At 38.8% G+C, this 27,228-nt stretch overlaps 1 protein-coding gene across 2 annotated transcripts in view; it reads right to left on the bottom strand.

The window, feature by feature from the left end:
* slc25a21 (solute carrier family 25 member 21) overlaps positions 1-27,228 on the bottom strand; it is a 396,136-nt gene that overhangs the window by 39,256 nt on the left and 329,652 nt on the right. For both annotated transcript variants that reach the window (XM_069916801.1, XM_069916802.1), the window contains exon 5: positions 1,198-1,264. In XM_069916801.1, coding sequence (XP_069772902.1) covers positions 1,198-1,264 — 67 coding nt within the window. The remainder of the gene's footprint in view (positions 1-1,197; positions 1,265-27,228) is intronic.

The raw sequence follows: 27,228 nt of genomic DNA, 5'->3' as shown, positions 1-27,228 counted from the left end.
TCCCCCTCTTTTGTTTTTAGGAGGTTGTCCTGAATGGGTAGGTTTGATCTTAGCCTACGTCCAATAAGGAGTTGTGCTGGTGACATACCACACTTGAGTGGCATTGTGCAGTATATTGGTATGCTCTGGTAGAAGTTCGTTCCACTGTCTTTTGCCTTATTTGCCAGTCTTTTCACTGTCTGTACCGATTATTCCACTAGACCATTGGACTGTGAAAATGAGGACTTGACGTGGTGTGCACAAAGTCCCACTCTTTGGCAAACTGTTGGAACTTTAAATTGCAAAACTGGGTCCATGTCTGTGAAGACCTCGCTTGCCATGCCACGTTTGGAGAATATGGCTTTCATACCTGTTATTACAGCATCTGCAGTGGCGGTGTTCAGTCTATACTCCTCTGGATACAGGGAGTAATAGTCTGTGAGTACAAGATAGTCCTTCCCTTGACATTCGAAAAGGTCAGCGCCTACCTTCTGGTGAGGTCTGTATGGTTCTGGGTGCGGCTTTAGTGGTTCTGCAGGAATGTTTGTTTGATATTTCTGGCATATTGTATTCTTGGCCAGTACATCACCTCTTGTGCTCTTCTCTTACACTTTTCGATTCCGAGATGTCCAATTTCATTTTGTTCCCTTCAGTAGCAAATGTGAAGTTATTATATACCTCCAGGGCTTCATCACCCATGACAGGTAAGAAAACTGATCCTTTCACTTTATGCTGTTTACATCTGTTCCAATTTTCACCCACATTACCTGTCAGCTGAAGATTCCCTGGTGGATGTAATCCTTCCATTTTTCACTGTTAGTTTCTGTTAGTTGCTGAATTTAGATTTTACCTTTTAAAGTATTTCCTTCTAATTTTATTCATCCTACTTCTGACACCATGTTTCATCTTGTATTCATATGTGTGAGTTATTAGACAACACATGGATGAAGGAAAACGTTCTTTACTTTAAAGTTGTTGTAAACAGCACAAGAGGCATGCCATCAGCACAAGAAGCATGCCATGAGGCTGCAAGCCTCCATTGCAGATAACATACTGTGTGTCAGTCCCTGCTTGCAGCCAAGTCTAAAAAAAACAGTAAGGCATTGCTAGTTGCACTGCAACCATGATCACAATCATTACATAGTTGGTCTTGCCTATAGCACAAAATAGTCTGGCACCAGCTCTGGTTATGTTATTGTGACAATACATTGCACTTACTTTTACTGCCCTTTTAGGTGTCTCAACCAGGATGGGAGGTAGGATCCCTTTGTAAAAACCAAGAATCCTAAAAGAAGATAGAAAAAATATTAAGTAATTTAGTAAGTTGTCCCATTATTTGCTAAACTGACTTCATGAAAACAATCTTAATTAATGCTTCTCCAAGTGATAAATGGAGACATTTTCTCAGGTCAGCGTTATTCTGTTGTCATATTTAATTCTTAATGCACATACAAAGTACAGAATTACTTGCACAGGCATTTTATTTAATTTCTTATGTGACGGGTTATATTATATTTTATATAAAAATGTTTTTGAAAAGAGATAGATTATGGGGGGAGGGCTTTAGTGTAGGACACCACAAATAGACATAAACATTTCACAAAAGAGATCTCATTTAAAATGTAAGAGCTATGCATAAGGAGAGACATCATGTCCACAGTGACTTTACAGAAACTTTGAAGAATGCCTATGAAGACTTCACAAGTAGGTGTTATTTTGGCTGATGCTGTGGAGTAAATGGATTATTGTTTTGAAAGCAACAGATGGTCAGACTCAAAAAACTGATTCCGGTGCCACATTCTGTCTGGTTGAAGTTTGTTGTTTTTTAAGAAGATCATGTGATTTTGTAAGCAGAGAGAGAGAGAAAAAAACCAAACCGACTTTCTCTGAGAGAGAGAGAGGGAGAACTGAGTTCTGCAGTGGCTTTTGGAAGCTGCAGCATGACAAGGTGGCAGCTTGTTGAAGATCCCATTTTGAAAGGCGGGTTGTGAGTTCTCAGTTCAGCCTGTTGAAAACCATTGAGGTCCTTACAAGAAGAAATGGCTGGCTAGAGTGTTTCACCTGAAATAAGGGAAACAAAAATAAACTCTGTGGTGACTTGCAGAAGAAGAGGTTATTATTTGGAAAACCCAGATGGGACAAGTTTCTTCGGCAAGACACTGAAGTGACTGATGGAAGTAAATCACTTTATGTGTGTGTCCAACGAGCAATGAATCTCCCTCTGAAACCAACAAGAATCTTCCTGAGCAGTAACCAATTAACTTTAAGCACTATAGCTTGGTGAAAATACATAAATGTTAAATTCTGTGTACAGTATAAGAATCTCCTGATACCGGTAAACTTGGAGAAGTGAGATTAGACTGTGAATCAAAGAACTTTTCTGAACTTACACACACATTACATACATGTGGATTTAGAATTAGAAGGGTGTTAACTTAGTTTAAGTTAAGTTAATAGTAATAAGTTAAAGCTTGATCCTGTTTTTATGTGTAAAGACAATTAAAAGTAACTTTTGTTTAAGTAACCATTTGTCCTGGTGAATTTCTATTGCTGCTGGGTTTTGGGGTCCTTTGGCCCTATAACACAATTATTTGTATGGCAATAATTTTTGGATTTTCATATTCAATGCCATAAATGCAACAGAACAAATAGCCCTTCATTTCTGTGGTGATTGGTGGCTGTAATAAATATTTCAAAGGTGTGCAGGTTTTATAAAACCCCTTCCAATAAAAAAGGGTAACACAAAGTTTACACAGACAAAAAAGATTTATTTGTGGCATGTCTCATGGTTCTAGCTCAGAAATAAGACACACATAACATAAATACAGTTGATACTGATACTGATTTAATGAACTGGCTGCTGTCTTTTATATAGTCAGCAGACCCTGGCTGCCATGTGACTGACGGGCATGACCTGTGTCCTTTCAGGGCTGATTGGTGTCCTCATGACTCACCATCGTGATTGGCTGAATTGGCCCATTTTGCTGTAGTGTCATCAACAGGTGTGGTTTGTGCTGCCCTGGGCGCCGATTGGCCCTTTCACGATCCGTTCCCAGTGATAGGCTGGCAGAGCCCATTTTGCAGCGGCCTATGGGAACAGGCCACTGATGCCTCATGCAGCCCACTCGATTGTCATATTTGAACAGTGCAGGCCACTACATATTCATCAGTTAAACAACATCTATCAAGTTGAAAATAGAGAAGTCAAGGAGGAGATATAGAGAGGTGAAGAAGGGGAATGGGAAAAGTCACAGATGGTTCACATGAAGGAGCAAGCGGAAGGCTTTTTTCCAGTTCAAGTTGACAACAGGAAGCAGCAAGAATATAATCATCAGATGAGAGAGATCTCCTAAGAAGGTGAAAATAAGTTGGCTGAAACTGGGATATCAACAAATGCTATTGTGGAATATGGTGTAGAAGTATTGCAGATAAAGGTGGGAAGAGATTGGAAAATGGATGAAATATAGGAAGAAATTAGCTGAAATGTTGTGTCTACTGCTTGTGTATCTTAGGGAGGAAGTACAATTAAGCTGTGTATGGCTGGGGCACAATGATGTTTAAGCTGCAGAAAGATTTTCAGAGGAATGAAGCCTGTAACTGTCCAATAAATTAGTTGGGAATGAGGAGGTATTGGAAGTTCTCGAGAGCAGAGATCGATGCATTACACAACAGCATCCCTCCTTTCTTCAGGTATAAACACATATTTACTAAATGTTGCAAGTTCAGAAAAATTTGTCCTCATTCACCTCATTCCACATATAAATGAGTTCATAGCTGGTCATTTACCACAGCACTATTTTCCTGTGAGGTTTTTCAGGTGGTTGTTTTTCCAGACTCTTTTGTGTAGTCTTCCAAAGGCGCTATTTGCCTTGGCGAGTCTGTTGTCTATCTCGTTGTCGATCCTTGCATCTGATGAAATGGTGCAGCCGAGGTAGGTAAACTGGTTGACCATTTTGAGTTTTGTGTGCCCGATGGAGATGTGGGGGGGCTGGTAGTCATGGTGGGGAGCTGGCTGATGGAGGACCTCAGTTTTCTTCAGGCTGACTTCCAGGCCAAACACTTTGGCAGTTTCCGCAAAACAGGACGTCAAGCGCTGAAGAGCTGGCTCTGAATGGGCAACTGAAGCGGCATTGTCTGCAAAGAGTAGTTCACGGACAAGTTGCTCTTGTGTCTTGGTGTGAGCTTGCAGGCGCCTCAGATTGAAGAGACTGCCATCCGTGCGGTACCGGATGTAAACAGCGTCTTCATTGTTGAGGTCTTTCATGGCTTGGTTCAGCATCATGCTGAAGAAGATTGAAAAGAGGGTTGGTGCGAGAACACAGCCTTGCTTCACGCCATTGTTAATGGAGAAGGGTTCAGAGAGCTCATTGCTGTATCTGACCCGACCTTGTTGGTTTTCGTGCAGTTGGATAATCATGTTGAGGAACTTTGGGGGACATCCGATGCGCTCTAGTATTTGCCAAAGCCCTTTCCTGCTCACAGTGTCGAAGGCTTTGGTGAGGTCAACAAAGGTGATGTAGAGTCCTTTGTTTTGTTCTCTGCACTTTTCTTGGAGCTGTCTGAGGGCAAAGACCATGTCAGTAGTTCCTCTGTTTGCGCGAAAGCCGCACTGTGATTCTGGGAGAATATTCTCGGCGACACTAGGTATTATTCTATTTAGTAGAATCCTAGCAAAGATTTTGCCTGCAATGGAGAGCAGCGTGATTCCCCTGTAGTTTGAGCAATCTGATTTCTCACCTTTGTTTTTGTACAGGGTGATGATGGTGGCATCACGAAGGTCCTGAGGTAGTTTTCCTTGGTCCCAACAAAGCTTGAAAAACTCATGCAGTTTGGCATGCAGAGTTTTGCCGCCAGCCTTCCAGACCTCTGGGGGAATCCATCCATACCTGCTGCTTTGCCACTTTTCAGTTGTTCGATTGCCTTATATGTCTCATCCTGGGTGAAGGCCTCATCCAGCTCTAGCCTTAGGGGCTGTTGAGGGAGCTGGGGCAGGGTGGAATCTTGGACTGAGCGGTTGGCACTGAAAAGAGATTGGAAGTGTTCTGACCATCGGTTGAGGATGGAGATCTTGTCGCTGAGGAGGACTTTGCCATCTGAGCTGCGCAGCGGGCTTTGGACTTGGGGTGAGGGGCCGTACACAGCCTTTAGAGCCTCGTAGAAACCCCTGAAGTCACCAATGTCCGCGCTGAGCTGGGTTCGTTTGCGAGGCTAGTCCACCACTCATTTTGGATCTCCCTGAGTTTGCGCTGAAGATGGCTGCATGCACGACGGAAGGCTTGTTTCTTCTCTGGGCAGGACGGCTTTGTAAGGTGAGCCTGGTGGGCAGCTCGCTTCTTTGCCAGCAGCTCCTGGATTTCCTGGCTGTTTTCGTCAAACCAGTCCTTGTTTTTCCTGGAGGAGAAGCCCAGTACCTCTTCAGTGGATTGCAGTATGGTAGTCTTCAACTGATCCCAGAGGGTTTCAGGGGACGGGTCCGTGAGGCGGGTTGCATCGTCGAGCTTTGCTTTGAGGTTTGCCTGGAAGTTTCCTCTCACTTCGTCTGACTGCAGGTTTCCAACATTGAACCTCTTTCTGGGGGCTTTACTGTTCCTGGGCTTTGGCTTGAAGTGAAGGTTGAGCTTGCCGCGAACCAGCCGGTGGTCAGTGTGGCATTCCGCGCTGGGCATGACCCTGGTGTGGAGCACATCTCGTTTGTCATTTTCTCGCACCAGGATGTAGTACAGGAGGTGCCAGTGTTTGGATCGGGGATGCATCCAGGTAGTCTTAAGGCTATCCCTCTGCTGAAAAAGGGTGTTTGTAATGACAAGCTGCTGTTCTGCGCAGAGCTCCAACAGGAGGCGCCCATTGTCGTTGCACTTGCCGACGCCATGCTTGCCCAGGATTCCAGGCCAGGTCTGGAAAAACAACCAACTGAAAAACCTCACAAAGATAAGCGTATACAGAGCCGTTGTCATACCCACACTCCTGTTCGGCTCCGAATCATGGGTCCTCTACCGGCATCACCTACGGCTCCTAGAACGTTTCCACCAGCGTTGTCTCCGCTCCATCCTCAACATCCATTGGAGCGCTTTCATCCCTAACGTCGAAGTACTCGAGATGGCAGAGGTCGACAGCATCGAGTCCACGCTGCTGAAAATCCAGCTGCGCTGGGTGGGTCACGTCTCCAGAATGGAGGACCATCGCCTTCCCAAGATCGTGTTATATGGTGAGCTCTCCACTGGCCACCGTGACAGAGGTGCACCAAAGAAAAGGTACAAGGACTGCCTAAAGAAATCTCTTGGTGCCTGCCACATTGACCACCGCCAGTGGGCTGATATCGCCTCAAACCGTGCATCTTGGCGCCTCACAGTTTGGTGGGCAGCAACCTCCTTTGAAGAAGACCACAGAGCCCACCTCACTGACAAAAGGCAAAGGAGGAAAAACCCAACACCCAACCCCAACCAACCATTTTTCCCCTGCAGCCGCTGCAACCGTGTCTGCCTGTCCCGCTTCGGACTTGTCAGCCACAAACGAGCCTGCAGCTGACGTGGACTTTTACCCCCTCCATAAATCTTCGTCCGCGAAGCCAAGCCAAAGAAAAATAAAATTTTCCTGTACTTTTCATTGTTTTGTCATTTGTGGTGAAGTACAAAAGTGACATTGAAACACACAATGACCCCCGAAAAATATTCAACAGGGAGCCATCCTCAACATCAATTGTGAACCATGCAGCAAAAAATGACTTTTACATTGGGTTCTATTTTAAAATCTAAATTTGATGATTAGCCTTAGGTTACAACTTCGAGAAAAAAAAATTTCACCAAACTCCACTTCCCCCACAACCACCACCCCAAATAAAACACTAATATCGATAATTTTTCAAGATCTGTTTATGTGCTAGAAAATTGGAAATATAATTATGAGTTAACTATATTTATTGCTCCATTTGTTTAGGGCACTAGTGAAACTAAAGTAATTTTAAGTCATTTTTAATCAGGTTTTTCATAACCAGTTTATGTATTCTTAATAAAAAAGACAAACTACTGTTCAATTATATTTGTAAAGCAGATCCAACTATCAAATATCAAGAATTATTTTTCTAAAAATGGTAAAAATTGCTAAATTTTCTGGTTCATGGAAAATGTTATGTTTGTGATCGTATGAATGAATTTTAATGAAAAGATGAAGCATGGAATTTCAAGCATATTTTGAACATATTTTCCTACTTTTTGGTCAAGATCAAGGTTCTATCCCATGAAACCTATAATAATAGGTAAAATGGTTTTGTTCATTTGGGAATTATTATAACTGAAAGCACTGAGTGTCCAATATATTTTCAAATCAAATATAAAACCAAATATGTTTCTTTAAATTATTCACTCTTTGGCACATCCAAGGTCAATTAAAAACAAAGTGTCTAGGAAGCCATTTTTATGTTCCAACAGAAAGGCTGAAGGTCAAAAAAATCAGCAAGGATTAAATAAACAAATAGTTACTTCATGACACTTGGATGTTATGTTGACATGGACAGTGACATTTCAGCATTGAAATATGCTCCTCGCACTGGAGTGATTTAAGAGCAATGAGGCATAATCACTGTTAGTTTTTATTGGAAATGCAAAAGGCTGCAGATGCTGGGATCTTATCAGATCCTAGTTTAGATAACAAACTCCCAGTAATTTAAAACAATCCTCTTCGAATATTAATCTGAAGCAACCAAAACGAAAGAGGTCCCGAACTGAAGTGTTGACTGTTGCATCTTGAAAATTAGTCCTGATCTGAAACAATGACTGTCCATTTCTCCCCACTGATGCTGCCTGACTCATTGAGTCCCTTCATATTCTCATTGTTTGTTCAAGATTCTAGCACCTGCAGTCCATGTGTTTCTCAAAGCTTTGTATAGTTGAAAAACAAATAGTATAATTGGAATTCTCATTTATTTATTATCTATGGTCTTTTGCAAGAAGTTGGTCTCCAAACAGTATGGAGCTCTCCAACAGTTCATCTGAAATCAGTCTGAACAGGCCAAGCTTGAAGTATTTTTGAATGAACAATGACTTTGGAGCCAGAAAACATTTTAGAATAAGAAGAAAAAATATTTAATTAACAGAGGGAGAAATTAGAGCAAAAACTAAACAAAGACAGAAAGATAAAAGAGCAAAAAAAAAATTGCACAAAATTTAAGCCAGCATTTCATTTGGAAATTCCAAACTGCTGGGCTGTAATTTGGTAATCTTTTCTCAACACCCAGACATATAGACTTGTCATGCAGTCTAGTAGCAGATAGAAAAGTTATGGCAATCCCCAGCATTTATTCTGGGAAATATATTCATAGAATTTGTGGCAGTTAGATGTGGGGCAAGAATAGAATTTTCATTGCTTTTGATCGAGAGGAACGGCGGTAATGGATCACAGGAAGTGTTAGATAATTTCATTAAATAGTTAAAGCTTTCATATACTCTTAATTGTTTTGAATTTATTTTGAATTATGAATTATTTTAAATTGTTTTATTCTTGTTGTTTTAATTTTGTGTTTCTGAATAATGAAAAAAATCAATTCATTTAGTGTTTTTAAATAGATGCCACAGCCAAGTAAGATAGAAGGGGATAGGATAAAAATTTAATCCCAACAAATGTGAGATGATACATTTTGGGAAGATATTGGATAAGTGGTAGGTTGCTTAGAAATATCGATGAACAGAGTGACTTAGGGGTCCAAATCCATCATTTCCTGGAAGTGGCAACACAGGTTGATAGGCTGGTGAATTTAAAAAAAAAATTCTACTCCCATGTATGATGCGACCCTCCCCCCCCCCCTCCCTTTCTCTGAGGGGAAAAATGGGGGTTAAAAGTTTTGCATTATACACAAATATTTACGGTAATTATGGTGGAAGATTGCAGACCAGATTCACCAGGATGTTTTCTGGTTTGGTGAACTTTAGATATGGGGAGAAATTGGATAGGCTGGATTTGTTTTTCTTCCAGCAGAAGAGGCTGAGAAGTGACCTGATAGAACTATGTCAGTTTATGAGAAGCATTGATAGGGTGGTAAGTCAAAATACTGGAAATATCAAAAATAAGAGGAAATAGGTTTAAGGTGAGTGGAAAGAGTTTTAACAGGGATCTGAGGGGCATTTTTTTACACAGAAAGTGGCAGGTATCTGAAGGAGGTCCGGGAATCACATACAATTACTATGTTTAGGAGGCTTTCAGGCAGACACTTACTTAAATAAGTAAGGTATAGAAGGATACAGTCCTAAGTAGGGAAAATAAATTATTGTAAGTGTGTTAAAACATCAGCATGGTGGGCTGAAGTTCCAGTTTCTGTGCTCTAACTCTATAGTTCTGTGAAGAGGTGATTCAGTTGTAACTTTTTTTATATAAGGTTCATGGCTGAGATTTTTCTTGCCCTCTAAGTTCAGCAGTTATACCTGCTAGGTCCTACTTTTGTTCAGGGCCTTGTCAAAAAGGATCAGTCCTGCATATTGCAAAAGTTAGTCAGGAATTTCTGGGCGATAATGAATGATTTTTAAAGTCAACAACAATTATACTCTACAAAAAATTAATTTTTAGAGACTGACACATTGTTTGGCAGTAACACAGAGAAAGCATAATGATAAAATAGCACAGTCTGAAATGGACGAGCCCATTTTAACGCAGTGATTTCCATCTTTATTCAACACACCATTGCATATATTTGAGGGTGATGCCATTTTTACACAGCTCACAGAGAATTCATCTCACAAAGCAGCCTGCATACCTTATTGTTTGAATCTGCCTCTGTGCTTGGCTTAAGTTGCTGTCTGATTTGTGCCTGAGTAACTATGAGTGTTGTTAGCCACATTGTTATTTTTACAGTAAACTTTGGCCCCATGGCTCACCACTATGGTATAGAGACTGCTTTTGAGCTTGGATAAAACATTGTCAGGAAATACTGAAATGTCTCATATGCCTGTGGGTGAAAGGTGGATAATTATGTGTATATCTGAATACAAAAATTATTTGCATCTGAAAAAACAGTGAATTTATTTTATTTTCAGGTCTCTTTCACATTATGGACCATCTACAGCAAAGCAAAATCTTTTTGAGCTGTCATTGAAGACAAAATGTCTGTTGCAATGTCAGATGCTTGAACACTATTCTAACTTACTACTTAGAGATTGGTTTCCTTTTTTAGGTTGTTTATTTTTTGAGGATTTTTAAAGTTGACTTACCATGCTTGCTTCCCCATCTGGCTTCATCACTTCCTCGTTCGATATCTAAAGGTTCAATCCTAATGGGAAATGGACAGCTGTTTGGATTTTCTGTGTTTAAAAACTACAGGCCATAAATTCTACCATGTAGCGCAATATTATAGCGCGTATTGAATAGAAGAGAGGTTCTGCTTCAATTATATAGAGCATTGGTGATGCCACATCTAAATTATCCATACAATAAAGAAGAAAGTTTATGCATTGGAATCCAAATAATAAGGGTTTATTAGTCTAATATTTGATATTGGGAAGTTGTCTTATGAGGAAAGGATGTTATAGGCTAGGCTTGTATGTATCTGCTTGAGTTACGGAAAGTTGACAATGGATTTGACTAAAACATAAGATCCAAAGGGATGGAGAGAATGTGCAGAGGATGGGCCATCTTATGAGATAATGAAGAAAGAGGGTTCAATGTTTAAAAACATAAGGTCACCCATTTAAAACAGAGCTGTGTCAAAATCTTTTCTTTCAGAGGGTTGCACGTCTTCTTTAAAGGACAATGAAAGTAGAGTCTTTGAATCTTTTAAATCAGAGCTAGATAAATACAAGGGAATGGAAAATTATGAAGAGCAGATGGAAATGTAGACGCCCACTGAATGGTGGAACAGCTTGAGAGGCCAAGTGGTCTTCTCCTGCTCCCACTATATATTCATATTGTGCAGCAGACAAAATTTACTCAATATTTCCCAGTCTGTGACATATGAGCATGCAGCATGTTGAATGCATGTGCATGGTGTGAAACTTCCAGTTAGGGTCTTTATAAACCTCCTCCCTTATATCACATTTAGCTGATTCTTTTTTAAAAAACAGAGTGTTATTTCACAAGGCAACCAACCACTTCTGTTTCTTACACCAGAGGAAGCCATCAGACTGGAGTCAAGAGTTGGAAACAGCAAATGGTGAGTGCTATTGTTGACTCTCCAGCTTTTACCTCTTGGAGATACCAATTACTTAAAGGTGGCTCCTTGTTCCATTGAATGCACTGAAAACCATTGGAGAAGGACTCATCAAAACTCTTTTACATTACTTTTGGATTTGGGGCAGACCAACTATTGCATTAAGCACATTTTACATCCATTTCAGTATCTTCAAATTGGCAGTCCTGTTGTAATCTTCACCGAAGTCCCTTTAAGTAAGAATTGTTCTCCAAGGGGAGGACACAGTAGTTTTGCATTAAGAGCAGTAGAGATTACAGATGGGGAGCTGCGAGAGAGAATCCCACAGAACTCTCTTCAGAGAACAAAGAAGAACTTCTTCAGAGTAGGCTTCCCTTGAAGAGATTTCACAGAGTTTTAAATTGAGATTTGTATTGCCTTGAGAGTTCTCTGGGATTCTCTCTCCCTGCTCCCCATCTCTAATCCCTGCTGCTCTAAAGCTCTATAACAGCTATATGAAGTACACTGTTTGACCTGCTGAGTTTCTCCAGCATTGTGTTTTTACTGGGATGACATAGTAGCTTCCCTAGCCCTTTATCCTGATTGCAATCTGCTGAAGCCAAGTATTTTACTCTGTGAAACTAACCTGTGCAGTGCTAGTCTGAGATAACATTTTGAGATGTCTGTGCAATGACTCACTTCTGGTCTGGAAGATTCATCCTCCGGGGTGTGCACTAGGCAAGTGGGTTCTCTTGCAATTTTGGATTAATAATAAAAAAAACAACATAGGAGAGAGAGAGAGGTGTGCTGGTAAAAGAAGATCTCAGGTAACATGCACTTTGGCTGAATATACTGTGAAATTAGTGAATAAAGTGTTTGAAAGGGAAGATTGATAAAGGGAAACCAAATATAAAATTAAAGTAAGGGACACACAGAAAAGTTTAATGATGACATATGTGAAGAGAATGGAGAATTTATCATGAGGAAGAAAGAAATGGCAAAGGAATTAAATATTTTGCATCCTTTTTCACACATATCAGCACAAATAACTCCCAGAAATACAAGAGAACAAAAGGCCCAGAAAAAATAAAAGAAATTAGTATGAGCAATATCATTAAAGAAGTCTTTAAATTATAAATTCAAAGGTTAAGACCCTTGAATAGTTTTATAGCATGGAATAGGACAATGGTTCTCCACCTTTTTTTCCCCACTCAGTTACCATCTTAAGTAATCCCTTACTAGCCAGAGAGTACTCATTGCATCTGTATTGGGAAGGGTCGTGGCTGTCACATGACAGCAACGTCCCCTACCTATTCGGAGAACACACCAGCTTCCAATCAATGTTTGGTTCCGCCCCACCCATTAGTGCCCACCTTGCTGTTGGCTCCATTATCTGGACTGCATTCTCCAACCTGCCTTCGGCTATTGTAATTAGATTAACCCACCTGGCACCAAGCCATTGGAACCCTGTAAATAATCTGGGCTGGACCCTCCAGTACTATAAAGGTGCCATGTTCTCTTTGTTCTCTCTCTTTGCCAGCTTAGGACCACCCTGCTTCACTCCAGGCCCAGAAATGTGGAAGGGCGCTGGAGAAACTGTTGGTAAGATGTGAACTGTTAAAAGGGTTGGGAGCGTTTATTTAGTGTCCCTTGTGCCTGCACTAGGTCAAGTGGTGGTGAGATATTGTAGTGATTTTTCCTTGATTATTGTTTGTACCAGTTCATTTTGTGTGTGTGTGTGTGTGTGTGTGTGTGTGTGTGTGTGTGTGTGTGCATGCGTTGCATCAGATACCATTTCCCATACTTGCTTTCTGTTAATAAAATACTTCCCCATCAAACTGTGTTCAGAGTCCTTGCCTTTGAGACCTCCCTAACCTGTTTCCTCATTCACATCAGCATCCTAAGCCATAAGTGCTCTGTGGTTAAAGGATTGCTTAAGATGGTATGTGAGTGGGGGAAAAAAAGGTGGTGAGCCACTGGAATAGGCTCTTCAGCAAACTTGTTCATGCCAACCAAGTTGTCTACCCAAGATAACTGCATTTAACTGCATTTGACCCATATTCCTTTGAACTTTTCCAATCCGTATACTTGTCTAAATGTCTTTTAGATTATATAAATGTACCTGCCTCGATCACTCCATATATCCATCATCCTCCATGAGAAAAGATACCTCACAGTTTCCTTTTAAATCTTTACCCTCACATTTTAAATATATGCCCTTTAGTTTTAGATTCTCCCACCTTTTATATCCCTCATGATTTTATACACTTCAACACTCAGTTTCCTATGCTCCAGGAAGAAAAGTCTGAATCTGCCCAGCCCCTTCTTACAAATCAAACCTGTTAGACCCAGTATTTTAGTGACCTACATCCTGGAAATTTGAAAGAAGTGGCTTTGGAGATTATAGATGCCCTGGTTCTCACATTCAAAATACATATTCTTGAATAATTCCTGCAGGTTGGCAGACATTGCATTTACAGAGAGCTATGGTGAAGCAACACCTGGAATATTACATACAATTTTTGGTACCTTACCTAAAAAATACATTACAGAGGGAGTTAAGCAAAGATTCAGGCAGGAAAATTATATCTACGGTAGAATATAAGACATGATTTTAGTAAGTGGTCAAGCAGGCTTGAGGGGCTGAATGGCTTACTCCTTTTTCTAGTTCTTACATCTTGTTAGCTGCATAACCTACTATAACTTTGGATCCAGGTGAGATATCAGAGAATTGAAGGATAGCTAATGTTGTTTCACTGTTTAAAAAAGGCTCTAAATTAATTTGGGAAGTTATAGGCTGGTGAGCATAACTTAGTCAATAAGTTATCGAAAGGTATTCTCAGAGATTAGATAAACAAGTATTTGGATAGACAGAGACTGATTAGAGATAGTCAACATGGCCTTATGTATGATAAGTAGTGTTTAACCAATATTATAGAATTTTTCAAGGAGGTTATGAAGAAAGTTGATGAAGGAAAGGCCATCGACTATCTACTTGGGCTTTAATAAGGCGTTTGACAATGCCCTGTATGGGAGGTTAGTCAAGAAAGCTCAGATGCTTAGTATTCAGGATGAAGTAGTCAATTTGATTTGACATTGTTTTTGCAGGAAAAAAATGAGAGTGGGAGTACATGACTGCCTATATAATTAGAGGCCTATGGCTAGGGGTGTGCCTCAGGGATCGGTGCTGGGTCCAGTGTTGTTTTTCATCAATATCAATGATCTGGTGATAATGAGGTAAATTGGATCAGTAAATTTTCAGATGACACAAAGATTGGAGGTTTAGCGAAGAAGGTTTTCAAACCTTGTAGTGGGATCTGGACCAGTTGGAAAATGGAAAAATGGTAAATGGAATTTAATGGTGGACAAGTGTGAGGTATTGCATTTTGGGAGGAGTAATGAAGGTCATACATATATGGTAAACAGTGGGGGACTGAGGAGTACAGTAGAACAAAGGGATTTGGAAATACAGATACATTATTCCCTGAAAGTGGATTCACTGATAGGTAGAGTCATAATGAGAGCATTTGGCACATTGACTTTTATAAATCACTGAGTATAGAAGTTTGGATGTTATGGTGTGACAATTTTTTTTGGGGGGGGAGATAAATTGGGAAAGGTTTGTTAGAGTAGGTTATATACAAACATTTTAAAACAGATCTTATTTGAAATACTGAAGGTCTGCCCAAAGCTAGACATATCAGGGCCTCACACCTTTTGCAAGAGCTTTGAAGAGTGCTCAAGAGACTTCACTAATGGATTGTTGTTTACTAAAGGCAACAGATGAAAGAGCAGGCTGGAGCCACTGCTGTCTCGAAGGAGAACTTGCTGTTGTAAGAGGGTCATGTCGTTTTACAAGCAGAGAGAGTCAAACAGGCTTTCTCTCAGTCTCAGAGGGAGAGAGAGAGAGAGAAGCAGAGATCACTTGACAGCAGAATTTTTTGGGACTTGAACAGGACAATCTGGCAAGCCCAACTGGAAGATGGCCTGGTCAAAGCCCTTGTGGTTCATGCAAGAGGAGAGGACTGGCTGTTTAATGTCTCATTTTGGAATAAGAGAAACAGAAAGGAACTCTGTGAAACAAAGAGGTTATCATCTGGAGAACCCTGAAAGGGCAAGTTTCATCAGCAGGCACTGAGGTAACTGATGGAAGTATATTAGTTGTGGATGTCCTGGAACCACAAATTTCTCTCTGAAAACCGACAAGAACCTTTCTGAGTGGTAACCATTTACCTTACGAGCACCAAAGCCTGGTGAACTTTATACATATTAAATTCTGTTCACAGTATAAGAATTGCCTGCCTGTAACCAGTGAACTTGGAGGAATGAGAAGTGACATTGGACTGTGAATCAAAGTACTTTTCTGAACTTACACACACATTACATACACGTGCACTTAAAATTAAAAGGGGGTTAAGTAAGTTAGTGATAAGTTAAAGTTTGATTGTATTTTCATGTTTAAAGATAATTAAAAGCAACTTTGGTTTAAGTAACCATTTGTCTTGGTGAATATCTATTGTTGTTGGGTTTTGGGGTCCTCTGGGTTCGTAACAATGGTAATGACTTGTAAAACATTGATGAGGCCAAATTTGGAGTATTATATGCAGTTTGGCCATCTAACTTTAGGAAAGATTGAAAGAGTGCAGAGAAAATTTACAAGAATGTTACTGGGACCCGAGGAACTGAGTTACAGGGAAGAATTAAACAGAAGGGGACTTTATTCCCTGGACCGTTGAAGAATGAGGGGCGATTTGATAGAGGTGTACAAAGTTATGAAGGGTATAGATAGAGAAAATGCAAGCAGGCTTTTTTGTTAACTGAGATTAGGTAAGACAAGAAGTAGAGGACATGGCTTAAGAGTGAAAGGCAAAATATTTAAAGGGACTGGTGCGGACTCGAAAGGCCAACATGGCCTGTTTCTGCTCCGTAAATGGTTATATGGTTATATGGAATGTTAGAGGGAACCTCACACAGAGTGGTGAGAGTATGGTACGAGCTGCCAGCTGAAGTGCTGAATGCAGGGTTAACTCTGACATTTAAAAATATTTGGATTTGTATATGGATAGATCGCTATGGTCTGGGTGTAAGTCACTGTGACTAGGTTGAATAATAATTTAGGCTGAAGGGCCTAATTCTGTGCTGCAGTGTTCTCTGGTTCTATTTCCAGGAATTGCTCTAATACCCTTATGACATGTTGAACCAGGAAGGGTTTTCCCTCTGCAAACCTGAAGAGAACATATGCCTGCATGCATGTCTGTGCATGTGTCCCAGGTGAGTGTGAGCCCTGGTTTTGTAAGATAAGTTTACAATACCAACTCAGACCAAACTCAGACAGAAATTTCTTTCTGTGCTGCTCCCAGCTATGAGTGGACCTATTGCTGGTACTGAGTTCTCTGGCCACCAACCCTCAATAACACATCATTTCCATATGAGGTTATCTCTTTCTTGAATGAACCTCTCTTTTTTTTTGCCAAAATAGAGGTCATTATCACCAAACCTAAGGATTCAATCCCTGGCTGCTCCACATCTACAATGTCAACAAAAAACTTCACAAGGAATTCTAACAATAGCTTGCTTTAACAGTCATGTCCTCTTTAAATAGGAGGAGATGCCTTACGTTCTCTTTCATCACCTTCTGTTTACAGATTCTTCAGAAAAATCAGCTGTGATTAATCACCCCCTTTCAACCAGCATCACCACTCTTCCTGCCATGCTGTGACTATTGGTCTCCACTCTTTCACAGCCCTTCCTTTTATTTTCTCTGCCCCTATTTCTCTGCAACTTAAAACTTGACTCATTGCCAAATTTTTACTGTTCTAATCAAAAGTCATCAAACCGAAGCATTAACTTTATTTCTTCCTCATAGTAGCTGCCTCTTTCCAATCTTTAGATTTTTACATTTTTCATACTATACAAGTTTCACAGGAAGAGCATTAAAGATGGAACTTCAACTATTTTTGAACTAGAACAATCTCATGATCTATTTTCATTGTATCAAAGTGTGAATAAGGAAACATGACTGGAACTCACTTGAAAAGTATATAAGGAATGAAATTAACTTGAAATTTGTGAATTCCCAACATATTAGAAAGTTTATGAACTAAAGCAGTATTCAGAGTGCCTTTCAATGTGCTTAATAAACTAGGGAGTGTGGCGGTACGCCATTAGGGAGGCGAACCGGCCCCGCTTGTCACGCACGCGGCGGGGCAGCCGGCCAAAATGCCGCTGTCGCGGGTTTCCTCCCGACCTTGGCACCAGCCTCAGAAGCCCACGCTTGGGGACCCACGTGATGCCCCGGTGACGTCGGGGGCCCCCCAGCGCGGTTCTCAACCAGGTCCAGGCTGGGAGTATAAGACCAGCCAGGCAGCCTGCAATAAATCAGTTTTTGCTCAATGAACTCAACCCGGCTGGTTGTGCGATCCTTCAGTTAGCAGTGGAGCCGTCGCTACAGGGGATCCCTTTTGGGTTAATGTTTTTAGTTTAAGTTTCAGAGAACTGAAGTTATTATGAAGGTAGAGCCTTCAGGATTATAGTACACACACACACACACACACACACACACACACACACACACACACACACACACACACACACACACACACACGCTGTTGCAACTACTCAGCCATGAATATAAATTCAGAACTTGGCGAATAAAGAAATGAATATTTTCATTAAGTATGATTTATATTAAATGAATTATGTGCCTAAAGATGTTTAGTTAAGATTCACATCTGCATGAATATTGGGAACTGAAGGCAGCCACAAAGCTCAGTTGCAATTTCCAAATTGCACTTGGAATGCCACAAGCCATGCTACCCAATCACAACCAATTAATCTAAAACCCCATTACGTTTTGAAGGGTGGGAGGAAACTGGACCCCCCCCCCGGGAAAAACCCTTCGCAGACACAGGGAGAATGTATAAACTCCTTACGGACAGCGCCAGATTCAAACCCGGGTCCCTGGCACTGTAACAGTGTGGCACTAACCACTGTGTTAGCCATGCCATGGAGCTCAAGAGATATGCTACCCTGATTTGGAAATATATTATTCTGTCAGAATACTGAGTCTAAAACCTAGAACTTGTAACCCCATTGTACTGCAAGATACCCTTCACTGGAAGAACTACAGTTTCAAGATGGTGACGCACAACCAACTCCTCAAAAGCAATTGAGAAAGGGATGATGAATTTGTATGTGCAACTGAAAATTAATTTTAAAAAGCATTTACAGGCAATGAAGCCCTTTAATTTGGAATGCAGCCACCAATAAAATATATTTAAGATGTAATCAATTCAGCATTGTAATGTTGAGGGTGGAGCAAATCTTTCTAGATTAAATTTTGGCAGACATCAATTTACACCCTTGCACAATAACCTTGTTGAAATAATACCAGCTGTTCTTGTTCTGAATTCATAAGTGCTGAAGGGCTTATAAAAGGAATGTACACCATTGTGCATGAATGTGCAGCTATCTGTATTACACCGAAAGAGCAAGACTAAATTCTGCAAATCACAAGAGCAGATTTGGCACTAATTGTGGAATACACACCATGGAAATGTTAAAGCAAGACATTAATTCAGACAATTAAAGAAATATACCATTTCAAGAACTGATTTTAAAATTTACAAAAGCCTGGAAGGTGCATATAACTTTAAAAGATTAGAAATGGTAATGTTCAATGAATATCTGTTGAATTCCCAGAGGAAAAGAAACAAAGTTTCTCAACCAGAAAGTAACATTGATCATTTATATACAGAAATGGACATAAAACTTTTGCGCTGATTACAAGACTGACCTCTTACAAAATCTGCACGTTAAATAATTTTAGTCAATGAGAGTAAAGTAAATGGATTATATGCAATGATGAGGCACTGAAAAATTTACACATGCTAAAAGTGTCAGATAATCTTAATGATTCTAAACAGAATTAATTTCCAAGCTGCTTCAGTACTTTGCTACTGCATTTGTGCTGTAATGTAAGGATCACTGCAAAGGGATATCTCCTTTGTTGTCACAGAATGGTGCTGTTAAACCTCAGAGTGCAATTCCAGCCCTGCTCTAAAAAGCAACGGCCAAGAGAGTCTCAATAAGACATGAGGCCAACAGTTTATCTAACTTAATTCTAGTGCATTGAAAAATTAGGTTTAAAGTATGTACTGCAGAAGCTGCTGGAACCTTATAAACATATTTAATTGCAAGTTTGGATGAGAGTTCTCTCTTCATGAGAAATTATAATGAGAGCCCAGCATGAGTTACAGTATAAACACCCCTAAAGGACAAAGCCCTCATCTATTAGTATTCATCTTAATGTAATTATTAAAATACTTATTTCAAAGAATTTCTTCCTGTGAAAGATTTAATAAAATTCAATTTTACACCATCCAAATTCAACTTTTACTTATTTAACATGTAATTACTCATATTTTGTTCTTTTAAATCAAAACTGAAATGTGCCCAGTGAAGAATAAAAGATTTTTTCAAATTTTGCTCTGATAGTAATAAATGAATATTATTCAAAGACTAGAAGACAATAGGAAACAGTCTCATCATGTCTAATCTATGTAACTAATTGCTTAAGTGTGAATGGGAAATATAAAGAAACAAGTTTGAATATTAGAATTTTCTAGCAGAAGAATTTCTATGAACAACTTCTCAATTATTCATCAAAAACATATCAACCTTCAGCAAGATTTGTTATTTAGTGAATTGCACTCAACCAGGATCCTAAAGAACAGTATATGCAATATTAAAATTCCAAGATTTTTAAGAAGTTAGCAGAAAATTTGCTTTCTGCACATGCAATTATTAGGATCAAAAAGATTGACAATTGGAGAAGAATTTAGCTGGGACTTATTTTGACTTGTCCATTATAGTTTATACAATGTTCATTTAATCATTGACCTATTTCAAGTTTGATTTTTATAATGAAACCTAAGGGTAGATTGGAAGTCAACTTCTGGAGCATAAATTTAACATATTGTGTTTTGATAATTTCTTTATCTTCAATGCATTATGTTTATGTTCTGAGGATAAGTTAACCTTGAAAGGATTGTTTGCAATCCTCATTAGAACTGGTATTTCCAGTGGCCAGGGCTGCAAATGTCTCTTTTCAAACATAGTTTCCTGAAGATCTCTTTTCATTGAAAGAATGTTACCTGCTAAGTGAATAACAGTCGCTAAGAAAATCTGACACAGAATAGCTCTGATCCATGAATCCATTAGCTATTTAAACAAGCAGTGTTGCTATTCTTTGGGAAAACCTTTTTCCAATGCCCCTATACAGTACTTGAAAGTATAAAGCCAGCTCTTTATCGATATATGACATGCAAAGGAAAAGTAAATTGCAATGCGGATGAAAATGTATGGTGTTTTCAGAAAATGTGAATAAATTCTCCCACATTTTTTGAAAACATCAAGATATATGTTGGTGGTATTGAAATACATTTAAGCCTTGCTTTAGGTTCATTGTTGATGGATTATTTTGGAGAGGTAAACATGTGGGAGAAAAGCCTTCCTTAAGTTAAAGAAAGATAAAAGAGACACAGGAAGTCATATAAAGAGATAAAGAACTATATTGTATTGCAAATCTTGTCCATAAGCAAGTGAAATAATTTTATGGTGTAAAGAAGGGGAGAAGAAGGTAAACTGAGAAAGGTGCCATTAAAATTAAATTAGACTGAATACAATGGATAATGCCAAATCCTTGCCAATCTGTCAAATGATTTATGTTATTTCCAAGATTCAAGTGTTTCTAATACACAATGACTTTAAGAAATAAAATGATTTTACATTTCTAAATTATTTTTATGTGTTTGTTTGTGGTACATTAATAAAATATTTTTGCTATTTATTGTTGGCGAACAAGATCTAACTTGTGAACAACATGTTTCCAGAAATAGGAAAGTGATAGCAACTAGAAAATCCATTTTTTAAAAGAAATATTGATTGAAAGACAATTTTTAGCTATAATGCTAATAATGTCCCTATATTCTCATCTGAAAATATGATGCTCTGACAATACAGCCCTGCCTTAGTATAACACTGGAATGTTAACCGCGGCATTTGTGTTCATATTCCTAGAAATATGAACAAAGAATCCTTGGCAAAAGAGGCATAAATTCCACCCACTGAACAAAAGCTGATGCTGTATTAATACCGAGATAAACTACTGGTATTTCAGTATGTTGCACCTGCTGAGCATTATGAATTGGAGAGTAGTATCCATTGGTAAAAGTCTCAGGTTTGACATGATTGCTACAACAAACAATTTAATTTGAAACACATCAATATTATTTTTTTTATTTGGAGAATCAGCACAGAGACAGACTCTTCTGGCCCATGAGCAACTCAATTACACCCGTGACCAATTAACCTTCTATCCCATACGTCCTTGGAGTGTGGAAGAAAACCATAGCACCCAGAAGTCCCCATATGGTCACAGAGAGAACATACAAACTCCTCACAGACTGTGCTAAATTTGAACCAGGGTTTCTGGTGCTTTAATAGAGTTTCAGTAACCGCTACATGATCTACCGCACTTGCAAATCTTGGTATAAAATAATTACAGGTTTTTAAAAATTGCTGTTTACAATTTTGTCTCCAGCTACTAATTGAACAGAGAAAAGTCAAGAAATAATGAAGCAATTTTTTTTTAAATGTGAAAAAAAGACAATTTTCCTGAGGTTAATATATTACTTTTATTTGATATCACTGCAGATGATGTAAATTTAAATGCTGTGCATTATTTTTGCTTTATTTAAAGTTGAAAATTATTGACATCACCTTAAAAAGAGGAACCTTCTCAGGAATTAATATTTAATGAATCAAATCTGGGTAATTTCATATGTGTTATAATTCAAAACAGTTATCTGTGCTGCCATTGGGTGATATTGTGGAACAAGTGACAAATAATTTACATTAATATCTTTCCCAATTTAATTTCTATTGACTTCATTGAAAATAAAAACTGGAGCTTAGAAATGGCTGCCACATCATGATCGTTGTTTTACACTATTACACAAAGTAAAAATTATTCTGTACATTGTATAAACTATAATGGACAAGTCAAAATAAGTCCCAGCTAAATTCTTCTCCAAGTTTAAGATAACTCAGAACTGAATATCATGAATTTGTTATACAAAGCATTTTTTACCTAGTTTACTTTTCTGTGAATATTTTTCTCCATTTTAAATCATTTAATTGTTCACTTTAGTCACATAAATCTTTCAAATTGATTTCAGTATAAAATTTCAATTAATAAACTCAAATAGCTTTGAAAATGCAAATTATTTCTTCTTCGACTCAAGCAATAATTACCTGCTCTTCATAAAGTATCTTCCCAGTTTTTAAAACCTGCGATTTGTAAAATAAAGTGCATGCAAGCATCCACCTATCATCTTAAGTTAACAAGCCAGTAACTTGATATATGACAATTACTACAAACTAAAAGCCTAGTGCCTATTATTGATGGAGTTTACTTGCTATTGATATAGGACTAGTCACTGAATGATTGCTATGCAAACAGAGTTGCTGGAAACTTGCACGGAACAATCTGTCAACATGTGTGTGAAAGGAGGTATTACCTGGGAACATTGGCTGTTATGAGCTGCTGCCCAATGCTTTTAATGCACAACAAAACCTGTTATGGTACGTTGACATGCCATGATAACTTAATGGTAATCCACCCTCACCATACCTCATTCCCCTTTACGGATCAGCTGACACCAAGCAGCATACCTGGCTTTGGAAACTATGATGCAGACTCCTTATAACAAGACTGCAGCAACAAAACATAAACTGTCCTGTATTTTGTGTAAAAAAATGAGTAATTTTAATTGAAGACATACAATGAATCCAGCCTGAAAGGTATTTGAATAATTTTCCATCTCAATGAAAATTATACTTTCTAAATATATTCGAGGTCAAACCTAGATATTTTGATTCAATCATTTTGTTTCATATTAAATTTTACACCCATCCTTTTTTCTCGGTGTCGATTGGCTTACTTTTTTCATGCAAGATCATAAATTACTTTTCTACTAATCAATATTAATAAATTAAATACTGTATAACAACAACAAACATAAATACCCCCATAGAATTATCACAAAATTATTTCATTAGAAAATATGAGCATGTTCTTTCTGTGATATTCAGCCTTATCAGCTAATCTGGTTCTTTCTCAAAACCATTTATTTTTGCAAATATTTTGTGGGTGGATTTCTTTTTTTTAAAACTAAACATATTTAAAAGCTAATCAGCTCTCAAAATCTGTTTTAAGCAGGAAGCTCATAGGTTTGAGTCCTGTTTTTTTGGTGAATTAAATGATCTCAATCAAGTCAGTGGTTGAAGCTCACATTTGAGCCAATATTGACCTAGGAAGTGGGTAACCCACTGTTGATTTTCAGCTCACTGTTGAAAGAATTGTATTAGCCTTAGCTCGTTTTCCTAGATTCAACATTTGAACATTTACTTCAACTGAATCACACCAATGAGGGACAAACTGATAGCAGGACCCAAATGTTGTATTTTCCTAGCCTTCTTTGTCACACCAAGAGGTTAGTAGGTGAGAGAGGAAAGGGTGTGAGCCTCCTCTGAATACGATATGGGGAATGATGGTGATACAGCAAACTGCTAACTCAAAGTCTTAGGGTAACAGTCCAAACATGAGTGCAAAACCTACTAGAGCAGTGGTGGACTTCATTTCATTCACAAAATCCAATCTGAAATTGTTCAAATAAACTAGTTTCAATAATGGTGACCACAAAGTTGCTTAATTGTTGACAAAGTTCTTCTAAATCACTGATGCTGGAGAAACTCAATCAGTAGCTATGGAGGGAAATGGACAGTTAATGTTTCTTGAGATTCAAGTGCTCACTTAAATGTTGTGAGAATATCTGCCTCTGTCATCTTCCCAGATTCCAATCGCTCACTGGTTTAAAAAAATCTTCCTTAGATGGCATCTAAACCTTTAACTTCTCAACTTAAATCTATGCCGTCTAATCTTAGACACTCAGCTATGGGGAAAAGATTCTTACTCTCTCACGTATCTATACCACTCACATTTTTTATATAAGGTCGACTGATCCTGGACACAGAACACCTCTTCAACAGATTGATGAACAGTATCTTGTAAACCTGAGTCTCTTATAAATGAAACCGAATACAGTAAATTATCTAGAATATTTATACATATTTATTTTATATTATATTTTTATGCATATATGTGATTGTTATGCTGTGTGAAAAATTTATTAAAATTTATTATGTATGTTCAGAGAAACACTGTTTATTTGGTTGTAATATGTGCAGTCAGATGATAATAAACAAACTATCAAGTATCCCTCCAACTACCTCTGCTCCAAGTAAATTAAACCCAACCTATCAGGTCTCTCCTCATAAATGCAACATTCCATCCCAGGCAACACTTCTCTGAACACTCTCCAGGGAAACTATGTTCTTTTTTTAATCTTTTCACATTATCTCAGCTGTAACTTTAAACCAATGTTTTATAAAGTGGTTCCAAGATCCCCTTCTCTTCTATTCTCTACCCAGACTAATAAAGGCAAGTATTCTTTTTGCCTTCTTCACCACCTATCTACCTATGTTGCCATCTTCAGGGATATTTGAACTTGAACTCCAGTTCCTTTGTTCCTCAATATTACCTAGAGACCTACTATTTGTGGTATAAGCCCAGCCCTTATTAGAACACTCTTTCCCCCAAAATGTATGACCTATTGTCAGGATTAAATGTCATCCACTATTTCTCTGCCCAACAATAAACTTATCAGATTTCACTCGATCAGAATCAGAATCAGAATTTATTGTCATGAACAAGTTATGAAATTCGGTGTTTGTGGCAGCATCACAGTGTGAACATTCATATTATAACCATCTTACAAAATTACCATAAATTAAAAAAATAATAGTGCACGAAAAGTAAGGCAGTGCCAGTGGTTCAATGATTATTCAGGAATCTGATGGCATTGGGGAAGAAGCTGTTCTTGTGCCATTGAGTGCTCATCTTTAGGCTCCTGTGCCTTTTTCCTGATGGTTGCAGAATAAAAAGGGCATGGCCTGGGTGGTGGGGGTCTTTGAGGATAGAGGCTTCTTTTTTAATGCACCACCTCATGTAGATGTCCTCGATGGAGTGGTGCCTGTGATGTCACAGGCCGAGTTAACTACCCTCTGGAGTTTATTCTTGTCCTGAGAGTTGGTGCCTCCATACCAGGCAGTGACGCAACCAGCCAGAGTGCTCTCCATGGTACACCCAGAATGGGAGGAATAAACTGTTCAAAAATCAAATTAACAGCAGTAGGTAGTGTAATAGTTTCAAACCAATAAAAGTTAATAGCCGCAACATTATCTTGGATTCTTAGATGGAAGAATTATCCTTTTATTGAATAAAGTGATAATTATGGATAGTGAATATTCTATAATCTTTTTGAATGGATAAACGAAGGCCTATTATTTTGTAAGTTTTGGGAGGAATCAGTCGACTAAACAGTGATTAGATTTTTAAAAAATATATTTTTCAATTGTTTTCAGAATCTGGGTGCTTCTAGCCAGACCAGCATTTATCACTCATCTCTAACACCCACAGAACTGTTAGAGATGAAGTTTCAGGATTTATACCTAATCACAATAAAGGAACAGTGATATATTTCCAAGTCAATATTTGGAGGAGAACCTACAGGTGGCAGTATTTCCATGTATCTGCTGCACTTGTTGATGTCAGGGTTTAGGCGTTGCTGCCAGACTGGTCTGGGTGAGTATCTACAGTGGAGTTTGCAGATAGTACACACGTGGTAGATGAAATGAACTTCCGAGATGGGGAAGGATGGATGCCAGATAAGTGGGCTACCTTATCCTGGAAGGTGCAGAGTTGCTTCAAGGGTTGTTGGGAGTTGCAGTCATCTAGGCCAGTGGAGAACATTCCATCACATTTCTAATCCATGTCCTGTAGATGCAGCAGAGGGGTTGGAGTGTCAGGGACAGAATGACTCACCTCAAGATGTCCAGCTTTTTAGTCTGTGGATGAGTTTCTGAATAATGGTGCCTCCCTTACCAAGTTATTGATGGTGGGGGACATGACAATCATAATGCCATTGAATGTCAAGGGTAAGTGATTAGGTTCTTGTTGGAGTTGATATTTGCCTGACACATTTTGTGATGCAAATATTACTTGGTTACTCATCAATCCTTCCCTACATCTTGCTGCCTGCAGGTATGGGCCACTTCATTTGCTGAGGACATACTGAATGGAAGATTTAACAAAAACACAGGACAACAACTTTTTTTCAAAAGGTTTGCTTCCTTTAAACAAATTGGGGATTATGATAGACAACTTCATCTGAACACAAAGATAATTTCAGATTTGCTGCATCACATAGGAAGTTGAAGAAACAGTAAATTAACTTTTATTGAATTTACCATGTTTAATTGCATAATGATGCTGACACAAGCACTTAGGTTGACTGCACATGTTGCACAACAAACGTGAGGAGCCGAGGGTTTGTCTTGATTACCACTTTTAGAATAAAAGTAGAGCTCATAGGCTTTCTTAGTAGGCGCTGTCATGCTGCCTCTTTGAGCCCGAAGCTTATGCTTGCCACAAATGTAATAGAATGTACAGCAGCTGTTGCAACATTCACGAGACATTTCTCCTGTATTGAATTTTCCTGAAGACAATAAATGCTATTGTTAAGTACACTCATTCTGCTATTGCCTGAAGAATATGTGCATCAACATGCATTCAATCTATAATCAATGTAATGCACAACATCTGTATATGTGAGCTGCTTTTGTAGCCTGTCTGCATCTATCTTGACCAAGCATTGGACTGACCAAATCAGCTTGCTTTGAGAGCAATATTCTAACAGATCTAAAATATGACAGGAAATCACAAAATAAGTTAAATCAAAAAACTGGTACATAATTTTCGTGATCAGAAGCCCAAAAACAATAAAATACACCCAAAGGCATTCAGGAAGCAAAATCTTCATTGACCAGTGTAATCAGAGAATGTCCTTACCTCTGACATCATGGAAGCACCTTGATGCATCACTTGATTGAATGCTGCCTTGGTGCCTGAGGCAGCCACTCTCAACCCTCCCCTGGGATTCAGCTCTTTGGTCCTTGTC

Source organism: Narcine bancroftii, chromosome 2, assembly GCF_036971445.1.
Source record: "Narcine bancroftii isolate sNarBan1 chromosome 2, sNarBan1.hap1, whole genome shotgun sequence".
Taxonomy (NCBI): Eukaryota; Metazoa; Chordata; class Chondrichthyes; order Torpediniformes; family Narcinidae; genus Narcine; species Narcine bancroftii.
This window is presented reverse-complemented; position numbering and strand designations above follow the sequence as displayed.